This window comes from Carassius carassius, chromosome 15 (assembly GCF_963082965.1).
Source record: "Carassius carassius chromosome 15, fCarCar2.1, whole genome shotgun sequence".
NCBI classification, from domain to species: domain Eukaryota; kingdom Metazoa; phylum Chordata; class Actinopteri; order Cypriniformes; family Cyprinidae; genus Carassius; species Carassius carassius.
This window is the reverse complement of record NC_081769.1, coordinates 30,159,060-30,177,477: the sequence shown is the minus strand read 5'-3', so window position 1 is coordinate 30,177,477 and position 18,418 is coordinate 30,159,060. Positions and strand designations below refer to the sequence as shown.

The window sequence follows — 18,418 nt, the reverse complement described above, 5'->3', positions numbered from 1 at the left end:
AAATATATTGTTTTCTGGCTGTTCAAAGTATTTTCTGAATTATGGAGTGACAAAAAAAGATAACCAGAATTCCCTCTGTAAAAACATTTGACTCTAATATGTCAAAAAAATTAAACAAAAAATTTGAAACTGACTTCATCTAGTGTTCAGATTTTTGTACTAGACATTTATGCAAATTAGCACATATTTCATTAAATAATGCCTCATTGGCATATTTAAACATAACATTTTGGAAAACTTGTAATACAAAAAATGTTTGCAATAATCAATGTAATCAATCAACTGGGTAAGTAATGTGATAACTATTAGATATTTTTTTTGCCCGATTCACCTGCAGTGTCTTGCCTTAAGAGAGTTTGACTCCTAACCCTAGGGTTGTGGGTTTGAATCTCGGGCTGGCAATACCACGACTGAAGTGCCCTTGAGCAAGGCACTGAACCCCCAACTGCTCCCCAGGGGCCGCAGCATAAATGGCTGTCAACTGCTCCAGGTGTGTGTTCACAGTGTGTGTGTGTGTGTGTCTGTGTTCACTGCTCTGTGTGTGTGCACTTCGGATGGGTTAAATGCAGAGCACGAATTCTGAGTGTGGGTCACCATACTTGGCTGAATGTCACGTCACTACTACGTTATTCAAGTTATAGATATAGTATAACTATTATTATCATTTTTTTATATTCCTAAATTCTTTCCTGTGTTTGTTTTTATTTTTATGGAGTTATCATTCTAATTCAAAATCAACTGCTAATGATGTACAGTATGTCCTTCTATAGGTTGAACAAAACAGAGACAGTAATGCCTTGCACCTTTCAAAGTGTTCACATAACATTCTTTGCCCTTCAGAGTGATGCTCAATCTGCCCACAGTGTCACATTACTGATGACTGTTGGGTAGAGGACATCAGCTTTAATGCCTATAGTAAAGAACATTTAAAGGACACTGATTTGTATGTGTACTCATGTCAGCCTTCATCTTAAACAACTTTTAAGCTGTGTGTAATTCATCAACACCAAGGTCATGTTTTGGGCTAAACAGCGGACATGATGACGTGATGATGCACACACCCTAAATGCATCGATCTGATATGCTGGGCTGTGTTTATGTGTATACAGTAAGGAGGAGTTTTCTTTAAAAGTTATAGAAAAGACAGAAAGGTTGTGAGATCAGCCCACCTGAGGAGCCTCGTCCAACATCTACTGCTCAGAGAGCCATCAGTTCCTCTGCTAAGGTAAGATCAGGGTCTTTTGATGTATTGGATTGTTCTAAATGTGACATGGGAATAATGCAATGAAAAACTTATCTTGCATGCCAGGGTGGATCTTTAGAAACTCTTCATTAATGTTTGATTCTTTGCCGTTTGTGATTTAATACACAATCCAAGATAAGAGGTGTTCGTTTAAGTACAAATTAACAGGGAATAGATAAAGCTGGTCAATAGCTGAAGGTGACCTCACACCTGCTATTTTGGATTTGTGGACTTTTCTAAAACTGTTTTACATGAAAGTCCTGTAAATATTCCCTAGAAAGCCTTGTTTAAAAGGACAGTTCATGCCAAAATGAAAATTCTGTCATATACTCACCCTCAAGTTGTTCCAAGCCTACATGAATTTCTTTCTTCTGTTAAACACAAATTAAGATATTTTAAAGACTGCTGAGTCAGAGTTGTGAGAGCCAAAAATACAATAGACAATATTCAAAAGATATTTTGGGCTCAACAGAAGAGAGAAACTCATACAGGTTTGGAACAACTTGAGGGTGAGAACAATGTCAGAATTGTAATTCTTGAGGGAATAAAAATGGCATCCAGACTTCAAGGCCCTTGTGTGGTCAGTGAGATGGAGAAAGCCCTGAGCTACAAATCCAAAGCATTTCGAGACGATTCAATAACCAGAGGTGGTGGGAGGGCAAACTTTCCAAAACACCTCCAGGCATTCAAGGGTACACCAGCAGTGTCCTGGAACGTGCTGCGTCCAGACTGCGTCGACCCACGGTTTCTGTTGCCTTTCAAAACACGAGTGCTGTTTTCTCGCAGCTGCATTTACAGCTGGAGTTTCTTTACAAACATTCCTCGTCTCATAGGCCGCATCTCACTGTTGACCTGTACATGGGAACAGAACATATTCCATCTAATTATATGTGCTGCAAGTAGCCAACATTATTATCAGACAGTATGCTGATGTAGACTGATACATTATTTCAAAATAAATCTGTTTAATATGTATAAGTGGGAAAATGAAGAAAACCATTTTGTCATCTTTTCCTCACTCCCATGATGTTCCAAAACTGTATGACTTTATTTTTTAGTGTTTTTAAAGAAATCTTGGACACTTATAATGATATAATAAAAGCTGCACGCTCAAATGATGCATAAAAGCATCATAAGGTAGTCTGTTTGACTTGTGACTTGTTTTCTTAAGTCATAGCTTTATGTTAGAAATAGCCAGTAGTCATTCACTTATAATCTTCCACTTCAGTGTGCTGACCAGATGATTCAGTTAGTGAGTTTAAGTGAACCGAACAGACTTATTCAAGAACTGTTGTGTGATCAGTATCAACTGATTTGTTAAAAAGATACGACTCAAAAGATTTGTTCACAAATTGGACATGGTTATGTATGGCATTGCTATGAACTCATGAGTGCACCAGAGAGAACTAGTGCAGCTTGAGGAATGGCTTCAAATGACTTAAACAGTTAATATTAAACACTTTTATGATTCATTTAGGGTGCTTTTTGTCAATTTATTGTCATTATATTGGGTTTTAAATGACATGAGGGAGAATAAATGACAGAATATTTAGTAAACTGTAGTCAATTTTTGAGTAAACTATTATTGTTAGACAAATGTATTGTCTGATATAGTGTGTGTGTGTGTGTGTGTGTGTGTGTGTGTGTGTGTGTGTGTGTGTCTTTGATCAGGAGGGGTAAAAATGAGCCAGCTCACAGAACTAGTTCTTCTTACAGGTAAGTCATGACTATTTATGTCCACAGTAAAGGTCACAGACAGATCTGTGCCCTTGCTCCTGAAGGTCAAGCCTTCAAAGACTGTCTATCCACATTTACAGAATACTAGGAATTAAATGATTTGATGGAAGAAAAATAAATAAATAGTAAATTATTAAAAACAAATTAAATTCTCATTACAATATGTAATCATTATATTTATGATATACAGAAATGGTAATTTGTAAGTGGTAATTTTCTTCTTTATTTATTTTTTTACTTAAATAGCTTATTTATATATATATATATATATATATATATATATATATATATATATTTTTTTTTTATTTTTATTTTTTTTTAATCTAAACCTTAAAAAACTACTGCAATATTTTGAGTGTATTGCATTTCTCCAAATGTCTGATAGTTTATTAGTTTGGTACTGTCAAGGTATATTCTTCTTTGTGTATGATTTTTCACACATTTTTATTTTCATTTACAGTCTTCTTGGCACTCTTCGGTCATGCTGAAGCAAGTGAGGCAGAAGAGTTTGTTCATTTTTATTCAACATTAATGCTATTAAACTTTTAAGCCTATCAGTCTTATGCATTTAGAACATTACATTTCTGGCATAATTTTGCCTGTCTCATTTTCTTTTTTGCCTTTGCAGATCCTTTCGTTTACAGTAAGTACTCTGATGCAGATGCTCATGAGATCCTTATAATATATCATTTATTATATATTATTGCGCACACACACACATATAGTATACAAATAATAAATATACATATATAATATTATATCAATTTGAAAGTATTTTAAACTATGGATTAAATGGTCTTAAAATCTTCTGTTTTTAGACTATGAGGCGCTGAGGATCGGGGGGTTGATCTTCACGGCCCTGCTTGTAGCCGGAGGGGTTGGAGTTCTGTGTTGTAAGTAGCTCTGAAATGTTATACATGCAATTTCTACCTAACAAGAATGTATGTTTTACATTACACACAGAAAGAGTAACAGATTGTTCTCTTCACAGGGGGGCAGTGCAAACCAAAAAGAAAGTAGGTCACCTGATCTCACTGTGATGTTCACATAAAATCATGAACATTTTGAAATCAAAATATTATTTTTGATTAAGAGAGATAAATTCTATAATTACTGCATCTCTGCATAGGGATGATGAAGACGCAAGCAAAATCTAAAGATCAGGGACTTCATCTGCTGAAACTTTCCACTGGATTTTTGACTGAGTAGAGGACTGTTTTTGTTTTCGGTCTAGAAATGGCTAACTAGCTCCACTTCTCACCTGTCTTTTTTTGTTGTTGTAGATTTTCTATTATTTCAATATTTTTCAACCATTTAATTTATGCATTAATCACAGTCCCTGCCCCAAAAACTGAGCTGCTGTTATTTTGAATTTGTAGAATTATTCTATAAATTTCAACAATCTCTCAAAGTGGCGCTTTAATAAAGATTCTCAGTTATGGGCCTGCAAAATTGCATGTGTTGTCATTTTTTTATACTTGACTTTATTTTTCGGATGAGAGATGTTCAAACACTGGCTGGCCTTGTGCAAGATGAAAGTCAAATGTCTTTTTGTAGCAGGAATCAAAGTACAATCAAATGCTGAAATGCATTATTAAAACAGAGGGGACATTTTAAATAAATAAATACATAAAAGGGCTTAATTTTTTATATTTATTTGACTTGTTTCTTGTTTCAGTGTTGCATACATTGAAATCAATAAAATGATAATGTCCAGGCATAAAATCATCAGTAACATTTCCTCCAACCCTAAAACAAAACACAATTTAATGCGTATATAAATGCTTTATACGGTATAATGCATTAACATATACTTTTACAAACTTTTCTTAGAGAGTTCTATTCCTCTGCTTCTGTTGGATCATTGTGCTCACTCCCCATCAGAATAAATTCAGCCCGTGCGTGCATGACAAACTAAAAACTATCAGAGTTGCTCTCCCAGAGAAAAGATCCTTTATTCATAACTCAACCCACTCAGGACTGAGCCAACCTGTTGAGCGTATGGTGTAGGGTGTTGGTTTCAGTCTGTCTAGATCAGATCTTTACGGGTGGTTCCTTAACAACCACGTCTCAAACCTCTACATTTCACTTTCTTTCTCCTTCAAAAGGGTGAGTAATCAGTTCTGATGCCATTTTAATGTTTAAATAGAGAAACATATGTCACGGCAGACTGATGGTCAAGTTCAATGTATATTGAAATATGATAATTAGGCTATTTTAAGGTGTTTTGTGTTCATATTTTACATAATTTATATTGGGGAATCTTTGTATCCTGCTGATAGTCTGTTTAACATTTTCGGAATGTACAATAAATTGCAAAAAGTGCCAGTAATTTTTTTTTATTTAATTCTAATTTTATTTGACAAATTACATGTTGACACAACAACAAACTTAACAAAAATGTATGAATTTCATAGTATTTGGCTCCTCTACTTTTTGCTTTAATGACAGCAGCACAGGAGCTGCATGCAAATATGATAATCATATTCTCCAGTATGATGCAAGAACATCTTGCTTTTCATTAAAAGCCAGAAGCTCTGACCATCTGTATGGAAGAGTTCACAGTGTCACAGTTTAAGTGTTTCCTTTTAATTTTAGGTTTACTGCAAAAAAAAGATTTTTTTTACATTTATTTCCTGTTTTTACTAACAAAAAAAATCCAGCTATTCAATGTGATCTCAGGCTTTTGCACCTCACTGTATGAACTGATTTTCCTCCAGTGATTTGGAAACTGGAATGTCATGCAGTTTTACACTGGAAAGCAGCTGCGTCCTGGATCACTGCAACTTTTTAAAGATCACAGGCAACTGAATTCTTTGCTGAACAGACCACGTTTAGTGAGCTCACGCTTAAAAACAAAGCTTCTTTACTGGCATAAAGAACCATTAAAATTCATGGAACATTTCAATTGCACAAAAAGTTCTTTATAGTGGAAAAAGTTTATTTAAATTAATAAAATGTTCTTCATGCTTTCTTTGAAAGGTTCTTTGAAGAATCCAAAATGTTTCTTCTACTGCATCGCTGCAAAGACCATTTTAGGAAGCTTTATTTTTAAGAGCATAGATCTTGGAGGGTAAATCATGAGCTGGCTGTGTATTAAACATGGATGAAATCCAGTCCTTCGATAAAGTAAACACATCTAACATGGTGTTTAAAGTTTGAGATGCACCATGATGGCCCAGCATCTGACTCAAATCATGTTTTGTTCAGTTAACCTCTTAGCTTTTATAATCAGAGTCTGGCGTTCCAGTTTTTCATGACCAAACGTGAAGTGTGAAAGGGTTATATTTAGATGGTCATGGCCATGTCTTTAACTAAAAATGGCCTTAAATGTACAGTTTTTGTAATGGGCAAAGATTTAAGTATTAGCATGATCTGCTCATGAAAACTCGTGTTAGCTGAAGGGAGCACAAAGACAGCACTACTTTAACCACTGGAAAGGGCGGGATTGTGGTTTTTAGAATGATGATTAATTTCATTGGAATGTCTTGTTCCTTCCTGCGTTACTCTGAGCACATGGCCGGCAGAGAGCTAAAATAAACTTCAGTGCAATCTAGTTATATATTGAAGAGTTTTCTGGATAGGTGAATCTGTGAAAACACTGCTGAACTAGATGGTTTAAAGTGCTTGTGTCAGTAAAGGGCATCTTGTTTGTGCTGGAGTGTATAATCATACAATACTTCAGAGTTCACAGCCTGTTCTCAGGGGTGGAATTTTGTTCCTAATATAGCTGCAGCCTGGATTCCTGTGTACATGGCTTGCATCCTTTGTGTGCCATGTGATTGTGTCAAGTTGTCTCATGTGGAGTTGGGGTGTTTGGAAAATGTAGGTGAGAACAAATGTGACAACTACACTGCACTGACCACTCTCTCTCTCTCTCTCTCTCACACACACACACACACAATATATATACACCTCAATATATATCACCCTTGTTACATGCATTTTTTTTTGTATTCTTTTTTCTTTTTATAGTTGAATTTGACTGAGTGAAAATATTTCCACTATTTTACAGATTTTTATATACAAAATGCAGCTACTTTAATATAACTCTCTTACCCCAGAAATAATAGACTTTAAACCCGACCTTCAAACTAGCAGCTGCTCACAATAATTACTAGTGTGATCAAATTAGTGCAGAGAAGGAGGCGTGTCCATCAGATGAAGATTGATCACCTCTTCAGCCAGTCATACGCTCAATTTGCTGTTCACGGCAGTATTTATGAGGCAGATCCAAAAGTTATTAACCTTATTTAACCTCGTAAAGGTTTTTAAAGTCATTTAGCTATATGTTATATAGCCTCAATACATTGCCATACTATGAATATCTGCCTTTAGGATGACTTTGATCAAGAAACCAGTAGTAGACATGACCTAAATCTAAAAACTGTACATAGGAGAGAGAATTGTAGGACTGACATTAAGTGTCTGTTTATTCATTTAAGTTTGCTAGTAGTAAACTATCATTCAGATAAAAAAAGATAAAGACATATTTATTCAAGTATTTAGAGTAGCATATACAAATTAAGTAACTAAACCTTCTTTAACACGAAAAAATAAATATGTCAGTGGGATAAGATATAATCTTGTTTTGTCTTAGAATTATGTCTATTTTTCTTACCCCAATTCAATTTTTTTCTTGTTTTAAGAGTAAACTCATAATGCATTTTTTTTAAACAATAGTTAAAATTTTAATTAAATATTTTGATTTAGGAGTTGTAAGTTGTAAGAAGTGTGAAATGGAAAGGAAGTCTAAAATACAGAGTAAAACTTTGTGTGTGTGTGTGTGTGTGTGTGTGTGCATGTACAATAAACCACACAATTTGAGCAAAATTGAATACTTCTAGGACTGGGGCTGGGGAGGGGGGAGTTGGAAATCACTATGTGAAATTGAAACCAGACACAATACAGGTATTCAGACTAAAGTATTGACTTGCTCAGACACTGAGAGTTAGCAATATTCTTCACTGTCTTGTTTAAATGTCTCATTTACTGAATGAGGATTTAATGTTTCAAGTGAGGAGCAAAAGAGACAGTAGCTAAGAGACAGTATTGTTAATAGAATGAACTTTGGTAACATTAAAGAAAGAAACAGGCATTACATTGAAAACGAGAGGGTCGGATTGTAATGTGAGACAAGGAAGTGATGTCAAACACTGTAGGACACAATTCCTCATTTTTTCTCATGACTCTCTCTCACACACACACACACACACACTGGCAAGCCAACGTGACCGTGCCCTATCACAAGACCTTCATTATTATCAACATGCACCCTGGGTGATTCTGCCTGACACGAGGTGCCAAAATGTTCAGACTTTCCAAGCCGAAAACAACGCCTTCTCCTTTTCTCTCAGCTTTATGTACAGTATCATGATTTAAAAAAATAAAATAAAATATGTGTCTAAGACTCTCTAAAACGATTGTAAACAAACAGCTTCGCTTGGTAGATTCTTGGCAGAATTATCTTTGCACAACTTGGTACTGTATAAAGATATCTGTATCTGTTATTTAATTAAGCCTATTGGATGTAATAGACATTACAGAACGTTTTGAGCGTGCGTAGCCTACGATTTGTTTATTTTCTTTAGAATTTTTTTTTTAAACAATAGACTGATGTCTTTCAGTAATCAGTGTTTACATACGTAGGCATATAGCTTCAAAAAAGGAATGTTTTATTTTTATGCTTGAAAACTTAAGCACTCGTTCTGATGTTAAACAAACATGGTTGTGAGCAATATTTCATTTATACAAGAGTTAAATAAAAATTAATCTCACATTTTAGACAATATTGACAGTTTTTTATGTCAAAGAAAAAATTAATCCAAACAGGTACAATAAATTAGTGTTTCCGAGAAGTGCACGCATATGATTCAGTGTCTTGCTTTATTATGGCTAATTAAAGTCACCTGATGGTTTACTTCTGCAACTTACAGAAATTATACCAAAAAAGGAACTAAAAATTAACATAAAAGTAGCAGGCCTACAGTTTTGAACTATATCTGAAATCTGTATTCTGCGATGCATAGACATCAAGGGTGGGTTGAAGATTCTTTAAAAGTCCTCTATTTTTGTTACACACCCAAATAACAGCATAAATGTTTGGAGCCATATTTGAGAATGAGTAAATTATGACAGAATTGGTGCACTACTCCTTTAATAAACATGGACGAAGCATCAGACAATCACCTGTTTGCAAATGTCATGTTCTGCATCCAGAATCTAGTTTGATTCTTGCTTTACATAAACAAACTGCAGGCTTCCATGCTTAATCAAATGAAGTATGCCTATTATATGAATAAACTGAATCCACACACACAAAAAAATTGAATGACACTCAAAAACCTGTGGCATGCGTGTTTACAAGAAGGAGGAAATTAGATCATTCATGGTCAAGATAATAGGGTATAAAACAGACACAGGGATTTATTAAACCTCTCTGAAAAGCTCTCGATTAACAACTGCCTTGCTCACGCTGGCCCAGCTGCTCTGATGAAAGGCCTGGAATACTGGAATTAGTTTTCTCTCAGCATGTCTCTGGTGAACCTATTATTTTTCCCCTTTTCTGCCACCATGATTGGAAGCTGAATGTGGAGATTGTTACATCATCTCGTGTTGGTAGGGATGGGCACAGCATTCCCTCTGGTCTCTCAGAGACGAAATGGAAAATCCCAGCTAAGGTCAAATGGTGCTCCAGCATGTTTCCACAGTGCGCTTTTAATTACGATGTAGACATAAGTCAGCATAGCTACATCTGTCAGTTCACATAAACCCCTAGTACTTTCAGAATGTGCTCAAAGGTCGTCTTTTATATTGAAGGGTTTAGCGTCTTGATGCGTTTCCTGGCAGCTGTTTTGTTTGGTGTGTGAACGTTTGGTTGCTGAGATGTTCCAGGCCTTTGTTGAAATTTGATCCAGGTCTGCTTTGTACTCTCAGAGCTGCTATTTGTTGCTCCAGTATGTTTAATCAGATCAGATGCATTGGCAGGGTTCGTGATCATTTGATTTACCCCATAATTGTTGATGTGAAGCTAGCAGAGGACAATAATTCAGGCATTAAGGGGATTCATGTTATATTTAGAGGATAATGGATTAGAGTGGACTGCAAAGCATAATGGGAATTAGCTGTACGCAACAGATAGATGATCTGCTTTTCGATCCAAAGTATTATTTTCCTTGTTATAATGTGAAAAAGCTCACATTGACAATCCATTTTACATTAGTCAATCTGACTTATGTCAAAGAGAAAAAAGGATATTCAGTGATAAAAAATAATTAAAAAAAATGTTGGGAGGTGCTTTTGAAAATGAATTGATCACAAAGTCCTCTGTCTGGAGTGGCGAAATAAAAAAATGAAGAGGGCTTGATGACGTCAGCAAAAAGAAAGTCATTTGAGAGGTATAATAATTCATTACTTTTTGATTAAAGAGCCCCCTACAGTTAAGTGAGTGGAATTCACTGTCCTAATTACAGTGCTACACATGTGCATTTGTAAAGCAATTTTCGTACTAGATTACCACATTTACATGGTCCCAGAAACAAGCCTTTCGCATCTTTAGAAGTCATTGCATCATCATAATTGTTTTAAAACTGATATTTCAAGGTAAAAAAATTAATAAATAAAAATACTTACAAACATTTGATTGAAAGATTTAATGATAGACTGATAAATCAAACATGCACAAGAAGTCCTACAGCATGCTTTAATATATTAAATAGGAATACTTTTTGATTTAACACAGGGCATGTGTATCTATGTTATAATTTTTTCATGGCAAACCTAATTTTTGTATTGCAGGTTAAATCCAAACTGTCATGATGAAGACTTTGGCACTAGTTTTCTTGCCACGTACGTGTTTTTGTACCAATATATATTGCTTGTCTTACTAAGCTTTAGATAATTATAAATACATAAAAGGTGCATTAAGTTTATGGACCACAAGTAACTATAAATTAATAACTCCTATAATAAACTCCTGTGAACACACACTAATATAATATACTATGTTGCTAATCTGCTATACTATGCTAATATACTATATTACTTTTGTAGTTTTGTCCCTTGTGTTGGCAGAAGGTCAGCAGAAAAGTAAGAGATTTCACATTTCAATTCTTTCTGTTATTCTTTCTTTATCTATTTTCATCCTTGTGATAAAATATTATTACACAACGTTACATGCATTTTTAAATACTTTTTCTGGTTTGGATTTTGCAGCAGAGGAGGACCCCTTCTCTTTTGGTTAGTTGCACACATCTTTTCATTTGAGCCTAACATCCATAATCCATCATAATACTTTAGGAGTTCTCAAGATCGTCTTTTAACTTTTCTGTGATTGTTCTGTCTCATTCTGTCTCACACTAGATTATCACAGACTTCGGGTCGGAGGTCTGATCTTGGCAGCAGTTCTCTGTCTAATTGGCATCACTATTCTTCTAAGTGAGTGTGATTCTGACTTTTTCAATTTTACAAATTTCAGATTTTATCTGTGTTCAGTCAAGAGTATCTTATAAAAAAGGGTATTGATATATTTTATTATCTGTGTAGTATATATCTTTTATATAATAGTTTTAGGCCTATTAGTTTTTTTATTTATATCTGTGCATCCAAAAAATACAAGTTTTTGTTTACATAATATATGTGTTTATTGTGTATATTTATTATGTATATATTAACACAAACACATGCATGTATATACTTACGAAATATATATTATGTTTATAAACTAAATATTTTTATAAATAATATAAAATATAAGAATATGCTGTTTGTGTGTATTTATAAATACATAATAAATATATACAGTACACATACATATATAATGTAAACAAAACCTTTTATTTTGGATGTGATTAATCGCGATTAATCGTTTGACAGCACTTATTTATATATTTATTTTATATCTTGTACTAACATGAATGTACATAATTGTTACATAGTTCCACCAATAGGTGGAGAGAGCGTGTTTTGTGTATTGTGAGTGAGTCATTATATCTTTCTCAATTGATTTGTTTAAATACTGTAATTGATTTAGTTCAGTCTATAATAGCAAGTCAACCAGTTTCACAGGATCATTAAAGAACAAAACACCGCTACTCCGTCTTGGACTGGTTTTGTTTAGAACTATTTCATTTTTTATTTTATTATAGCTGTCAATTCTGAGTCTACATAATATTGACTCACTGAATCATTCAACAAATTTTCACAGAATCATAAAAAAAAATACTATGTGTTGCGGCAAGTGTTTTGGATTTGTATAGAACTATATAAGTATTTTTATTAATTTTAACTGGCAATACTGTGTTTAACATATAAGTTAGACACTTTTTTGAATCATTCAGCCAATTTCAGTGACTTATTAAGAAACAAAACACCTTCATTGTGTCTCTTGCAGCATTTCTGTTTTGGCTTTGCTTATTTGTTTAACTATTTTTATTTACTATTTATTAACTATTTATATACTTTTAACTGTCAATCAAATGTCAATTACTTAGTTTTAACTTCTAATTTATTGAATTGTTTAATTAGTAATGGCCTGAATGCATATTCTGAAATATCAACAGCAGATCCTGAATCTGTGGAAAGCACACGTTATTTATCTACATAATCTGTCAAACTGACAAAATTCAGACATGACTTTTGATTGTGCGCTTAAATTCACGTTTTTCCCTTTGCATTTTGAGGTTAAATGTGACCGTGACATATTTGGATTCTCTTTGTTTAAAAACATAATTTGCCTTTATTAAAGGTGGACACTGCAGATGCAAATTCAATCAAGACAAGAGGTATAAAGAGTATTTGAACTTTTACATTATTTTGCTTTATGAACATAACAGTATAGAAATTGTGTATCTCTAACAGCACAGCTCTTTTAACAGGAGGAGGACAGGAAGTAACGCTCAAGCGATGCTCAATGACACAGGTTTGTCCGCCTTCATCTTCCTGTGCTGTTTACAACCAATAAACCAGTAACATGAAGACAATGCTGGTATAAATAAGTTCTCTTATAAAACACGTCACTATAAACCTGTGTGGTCTGATGGCCGTGTGAAATCCATCTGCTAATTGTTGCTGTGCCAGTGCCCCCGTGATGCAGTGGGACACAGTGGGGTTGTGCTCAGTGGTGGTCCCGTATGGTCCGTCTCCACAGCACCTCTCACATGGTTTCCAGCATGAGTCATACATTCTCCCTTGGGTGTATTATCACTCCATGATCCCTCAGGGTGGGGTTGGAGAAACAGGATACAAATAAGTGCTATGTAAATATTTAATTATATTTACGGTATCTTATTGCCTATAGTGAAGAATAAAGGAATTAGAATTGAATTAAAAAAATTCTTGTAATTGGGGTTTAAATTATTCAGAAGGGTGTCAGATTTTCCAATGAACACATTGTAACTGCAATTTTATGATATCATACAGATCATTTAGCATGAAAAGATTAAATAAGGAATTAGGACATTGCAACAGAAATATCAGTAATGCAAATATAATAAGTTGATATAAAGGGAAGTTTTAATTATTATTTTTATTCAGTTTTTTTTCAAAGTATTACATATCATATATATAATGCAAAAGTGACAAAACATGATAAAAAAATTATGAAGTCATTGTATTTATAAATACATTTACATTTATAATAATAATAATAATAATAAAATAAATGTTTTTAAATTGATATGAAAAATAAAAATATGACCTCACTTATTATATTGTATTGACCACAAATAATTTTATTTCATATCATGAACATGTAAATCCAGTTCTATATTTTTAAATATGATTTAACTTTGTTTTTCAGCAAGGGCCAGTGAATGCTAAATACCTGCTGACCTGACCTTAACCAATCAGAGGAGACAGTCCACCTTTATCCCTTGTGCTGGTTTATCAGAGGAACCATTTCTCTTTAAGACGAGGAAAAAAATCCATATATCATTTTTTATGCCAGATGTGTCTTTTTTAATATCATTTAATAAAAATCTATTACCAGAAATCTGAATGTAAATTGTTTTTTATCCTATCAGTAATTATATTAAATTATGGTGGTTGTAGGTATGCAAGGGAAGACTTTTAATGGCAGTGTGCTGAATCAGTCTCATATGGAAACATGTAACCAAATATTACTGTTAGCTCTAGTGAATCCATACAATATTACACTGTTGCATTCTGCGTGAAGTAGTTTACTGTTCAGACTTGCTTTGGTGTTGAGTAACTAGATTAAAAAGACATGAAAAGATCATGCTATCATATTTACATTGCGATGTTGTCATGTGCTTGATAATTTTCATTTCCGGCCTATTCACCACAGACATGCTAGTAGTATTAAGTTTATTTTTATCTGTCATGTGAAAATTGTCAGTATCAGTCAAACATACACTAAAATAAACTAAAAGACACTAAAAACACCTGTATCAGTGTTTTCTGTTCTCTGTCTCCAGCTGACTGACACCCTGCTGATTCTCAAAGCCTTTAGTTAGCCAAGCATGAGTTTTGTTTGGATTACGGCAAGAATTAGACAATTAAGCTATAGCCTGTGACGTGTTATTTTTCACATCCTTTTCATGCCTTTTCACATCCTTTTCATGCATGTGAAATGTTTTAAGAAACTATTCAACCGAAGCTAGACAAAACAGTGAAAAATTTAATGTGACTGGGAGAATGTTGTGAAAAAAACAGCTACAAAGTTCAAAATGTACTCAACAGCGCCCTCTACTCCCTGATATTTTTTAGGCATTACACAGGAACTATTATCGAAATACAATTATCAGTCCTGATTGCAATGTACTGAGTTTGAATATATATATATATATATATATATATATATATATATATATATATATATATATATATAATTTCAAATAATGTTTACTAATGTTTTTAATGGTTTTACATTTAATTTCTATTTTAGTTTTAGTTACTATAATATTCTATAATAATATTCTGGTTGTGAGAACAGAACCACGATAATTAATTTTTTTTTACACAGTTGAAAGAAGAAAGAGAATATTGATGCTATTAATCATCATACCTGTACTTTAATTGTTTTGCTGAATTTTTGTTTTTGATCTTTTTGCAAACATGGAAGAATAGAGGTTTTGCATGATAAAGAGTAAATAATAATAATAATAATAATAATATTGATTGTTTTGACCACATCAGAAAGAGTGGAAGTACTGGAAAATGCCTTCTGTATAAAAGTTTATTGCAATTTAAATTATGATTAAAAAAATGCTTATATTGTTGTGGTGAACCATAACTTTGGTGGTCTGTTTATCTGTGTGCATAACCTGAATGCAGTCTACTCTCATTGTCATGAGGTGGTTTGTATGGAAGGCATTTTCTGCCAAATTTAAATAAATAAATGAAATGATTAAAATTAAAATTAAAACCAGATTAACGATTTCATTACAGAAAACTGTACGCAAAATATGTGACAAAATTGAGAATGAAATTAAGTGATTTCATTTTCACGGTGACATACCTGTCAAATTGAAAAATAAAATGCAATTGGTGATTTCACATTTCATTTTCAATACAGTCTCGAGGCAAGACTGCTAATATTAAAATGAAAAGCCAAACGTGAAAAAGAAACATACAGTTACACATACAGTTTTAACAAAGCTCTTTATTAACGCTCACGCAATAATAGTGACACAATAAAAATTTAAATGTAAATTTTACTTGTCATTTTAATTCCTCTTTTATTTCACTGTTTTCATTTTCGTTTTCATTTTCAAAGACAACCTGCATGCAAATTATATGTTGATGAGTGAGTGTGGCTCAATTACGTTGTTACGTGGAGGAGCTATAATGGCGGTTATGGCCAGTATAGCAGCAGAATTAAACCAGCTAGCAAACATTTCGGATGATAATGACTTCATTTTGCTACGAGTTGAATCTATCTTGGATAGGGGTGCTCCGATCACGATCAGCCGATCGTTAATGCGCATCTCGTCAGTAAAGCCGGTTCTCTAATCAGCGGTTAATTCCATCAGGTGCGTGATTTCACATAGAGCAGCTGTTACTACACAGAGCCATTGTTAACTGAGAAGATGCGCAAATCCACGTTCATTTTGCGTTTATTGGCGCATCTTCTTAGGGGCGGACTGGGACCAAAAAGTGGCCCTGGACTTTCTGGCCCACAGCAGCCCACCACATCAAAACGCAAACGCCCCTGTTTTGATGTAATTTATTTATTTGAAGTATACTGTTTGGGGATTTTAACCAATAGGGCAACTGATCCTCCATTAAAAAAAAAAAAAGATAACCTGCGTGCTGCAGCTGTTCATTTAGCGACTCCTAGTGAGCGATACATGTTCATCACGAGACAAACATTCTCCTAGAACTCACACTTTGCATTCAATTAACCAGTGTTGGGGAGTAACTAGTTACATGTAACTTAATTACGTATTTTAATTACAAAATAAATGTAACTGTAATCAGTTACAGTTACTAAGAAAAAATGAGTAATTAAATTACAGTTACTTCTGAAAATTTTAAAGATTACAGTGGGGATTACATTTGAATATTTACACACATCCACATACAGATGTAATTGATTTCTTTCCCAAATTGAACTGACTATTCTGAGACGTACGGCCCTATAATTTCCGCGATGCAGAAACATAGTCTGGTTAGTAGAATCCAGTCATAAAAACGGGATTGCTATTGCCTAACACGGACGGAATATGCCACATTGGACAAATATATCAAAAGTACACTTGCATCAAAGCATATGCTAAGTTTTAATATTTGCTATAAATTCAGAGACAAAGGTTACTGTTGTTAAACCATAAACCATGCCACAAATTTACATATTTATTTATTTAAAAATAAATACAAATGGTAATCCATTTGCAATAATAATAATTAAAAAAAACATGGTTACTGTACTTTTACGTAATAAAAGCAGTTAATTTTTGTGAGGGAAAAACATGACTCATGTTCAGTATTAGGATTTTATATTGTAGTGATGCACTCAATTTGACATGTAGGCAATTTAGAAAGTATAGTTTTGTTAAATCTTGAGTGTTAAAGTCATGAGGTAGATGGATAAAAGGGGAAAATAAAGAGACTGAAAAGAAAAAAGAAATGAAGTGAAGGTGAAGTTCAGGAGAGAACTTTTAATTATTTTGCATGTCCCCAAACTAAAGATTTAAATCTTTTTTTATATCAGGTCCATACAAAAAATAGTGTTGTCCATGAATTTGTTTGTATGAGTTTGAGATTTCCCGGTCTGAAATTTTATCCCAGTCCGCCCCATGTGGAAATTAATGAAGCAGACATACAGACGTGTTCAAATTTGATCATCTTAATTCAAGTGATGAAGGATTGTAAAAGTCTGACAGTATTGAGCACTGCTGTAAGGTTAAACCTGAATGGTGTAAATGTTTGAAGATGATTAACAGTTGCAAATAAACATTTATTGGAGATTTTGAAAAGTAATCAAAAAGTAATCAAAAGTAATTAGTTACATTACTTTAATAAAGTAATTGAAAAAGTTACACTACTATTACATTTTAAATAGGGTAACTTGTAATCTGTAACCTATTACATTTCCAAAGTAACCTTCCCAACACTGCAATTAACAGATGCATGAATATGCGGTAATATAAGTTCATGATCCGATTCGTGAACAGATTATTCTCTTGAGTAAATCTTTTAAAATAATCATTTATTTTGTTTAACGAAAACATTGTGGAAACCAGTGGTTCACAAACTGGATAGATCTGAGGTGCAGGGCTCGCAAAATCGCTAGCCCGACGTCCAGGGGCTATTGTGTTTTGCAGTCGGGCTCCAAAATGTATCACTGCTCTTCCCGACGGGCTATCGTGAATAGTGATTTAAAATTCGTGTTGTTCACTCACTTGGAGGGGTGAAATGTATCGTAGTTGATCGTTTTCACTTGTTTCTAAATCTTGCTAATTCAACTTTTTTAAACAATTTGCGCGTTCGAAGCTTGCGCGCACTCGTTCAAAGCACGCGCTGTGAGCAGCATTTCAGACAATGCGCGTACAAAGAATTAATTCATCTTTTGGGTATCCTAACTTCTGAATGAATAAATACACACACAATTATTTCAAAATAATTGTCTCTGCAAGTATTCTCGTAAACACAGTCGGTTATGTTTTAAGTGAACGTAGGCTATACAGTGGCCTGCTGCTCAGAGAAATTCGCTGTACCAGATGAATCTGTCTCTCTCTAAATTAGACGAAAACGCGCTTGTTGGCTGCGCGATCGACTCACTCATGCATTTGCGTAGAAAAGAGATGTAATATTATGATTTCCGTCAATTAAAAAAAAAAAAAAAAAAAAAAAAAAAAATATATATATATATATATATATATATATATATATATATATATATATATATATATATATATATATATATTTGTGTACCGGGTGGGCCGGCCCACATTGGCTTGCGGCCCACCGGGAAAA

At 33.7% G+C, this 18,418-nt stretch overlaps 2 protein-coding genes across 2 annotated transcripts; both read left to right on the top strand.

The window, feature by feature from the left end:
• The first annotated feature begins 1,134 nt into the window (after nucleotides 1–1,134).
• On the top strand, nucleotides 1,135–4,432 carry fxyd11 (FXYD domain containing ion transport regulator 11). Its single transcript, XM_059568440.1, has 7 exons — nucleotides 1,135–1,225; nucleotides 2,915–2,959; nucleotides 3,441–3,473; nucleotides 3,609–3,623; nucleotides 3,799–3,873; nucleotides 3,972–3,996; nucleotides 4,110–4,432. Exons 2-7 carry the CDS (start codon nucleotides 2,926–2,928, stop codon nucleotides 4,135–4,137), a joined length of 210 nt encoding a protein of 69 aa, XP_059424423.1. The 5' UTR covers nucleotides 1,135–1,225; nucleotides 2,915–2,925; the 3' UTR covers nucleotides 4,138–4,432.
• A 504-nt stretch (nucleotides 4,433–4,936) lies between these two features.
• Nucleotides 4,937–14,380, top strand: fxyd3 (FXYD domain containing ion transport regulator 3). The gene is made up of 8 exons (XM_059568439.1): nucleotides 4,937–5,089; nucleotides 10,778–10,828; nucleotides 11,033–11,068; nucleotides 11,195–11,218; nucleotides 11,342–11,416; nucleotides 12,726–12,762; nucleotides 12,856–12,899; nucleotides 13,779–14,380. Exons 2-8 carry the CDS (start codon nucleotides 10,795–10,797, stop codon nucleotides 13,796–13,798), a joined length of 270 nt encoding a protein of 89 aa, XP_059424422.1. The 5' UTR covers nucleotides 4,937–5,089; nucleotides 10,778–10,794; the 3' UTR covers nucleotides 13,799–14,380.
• Nucleotides 14,381–18,418: the final 4,038 nt, after the last annotated feature.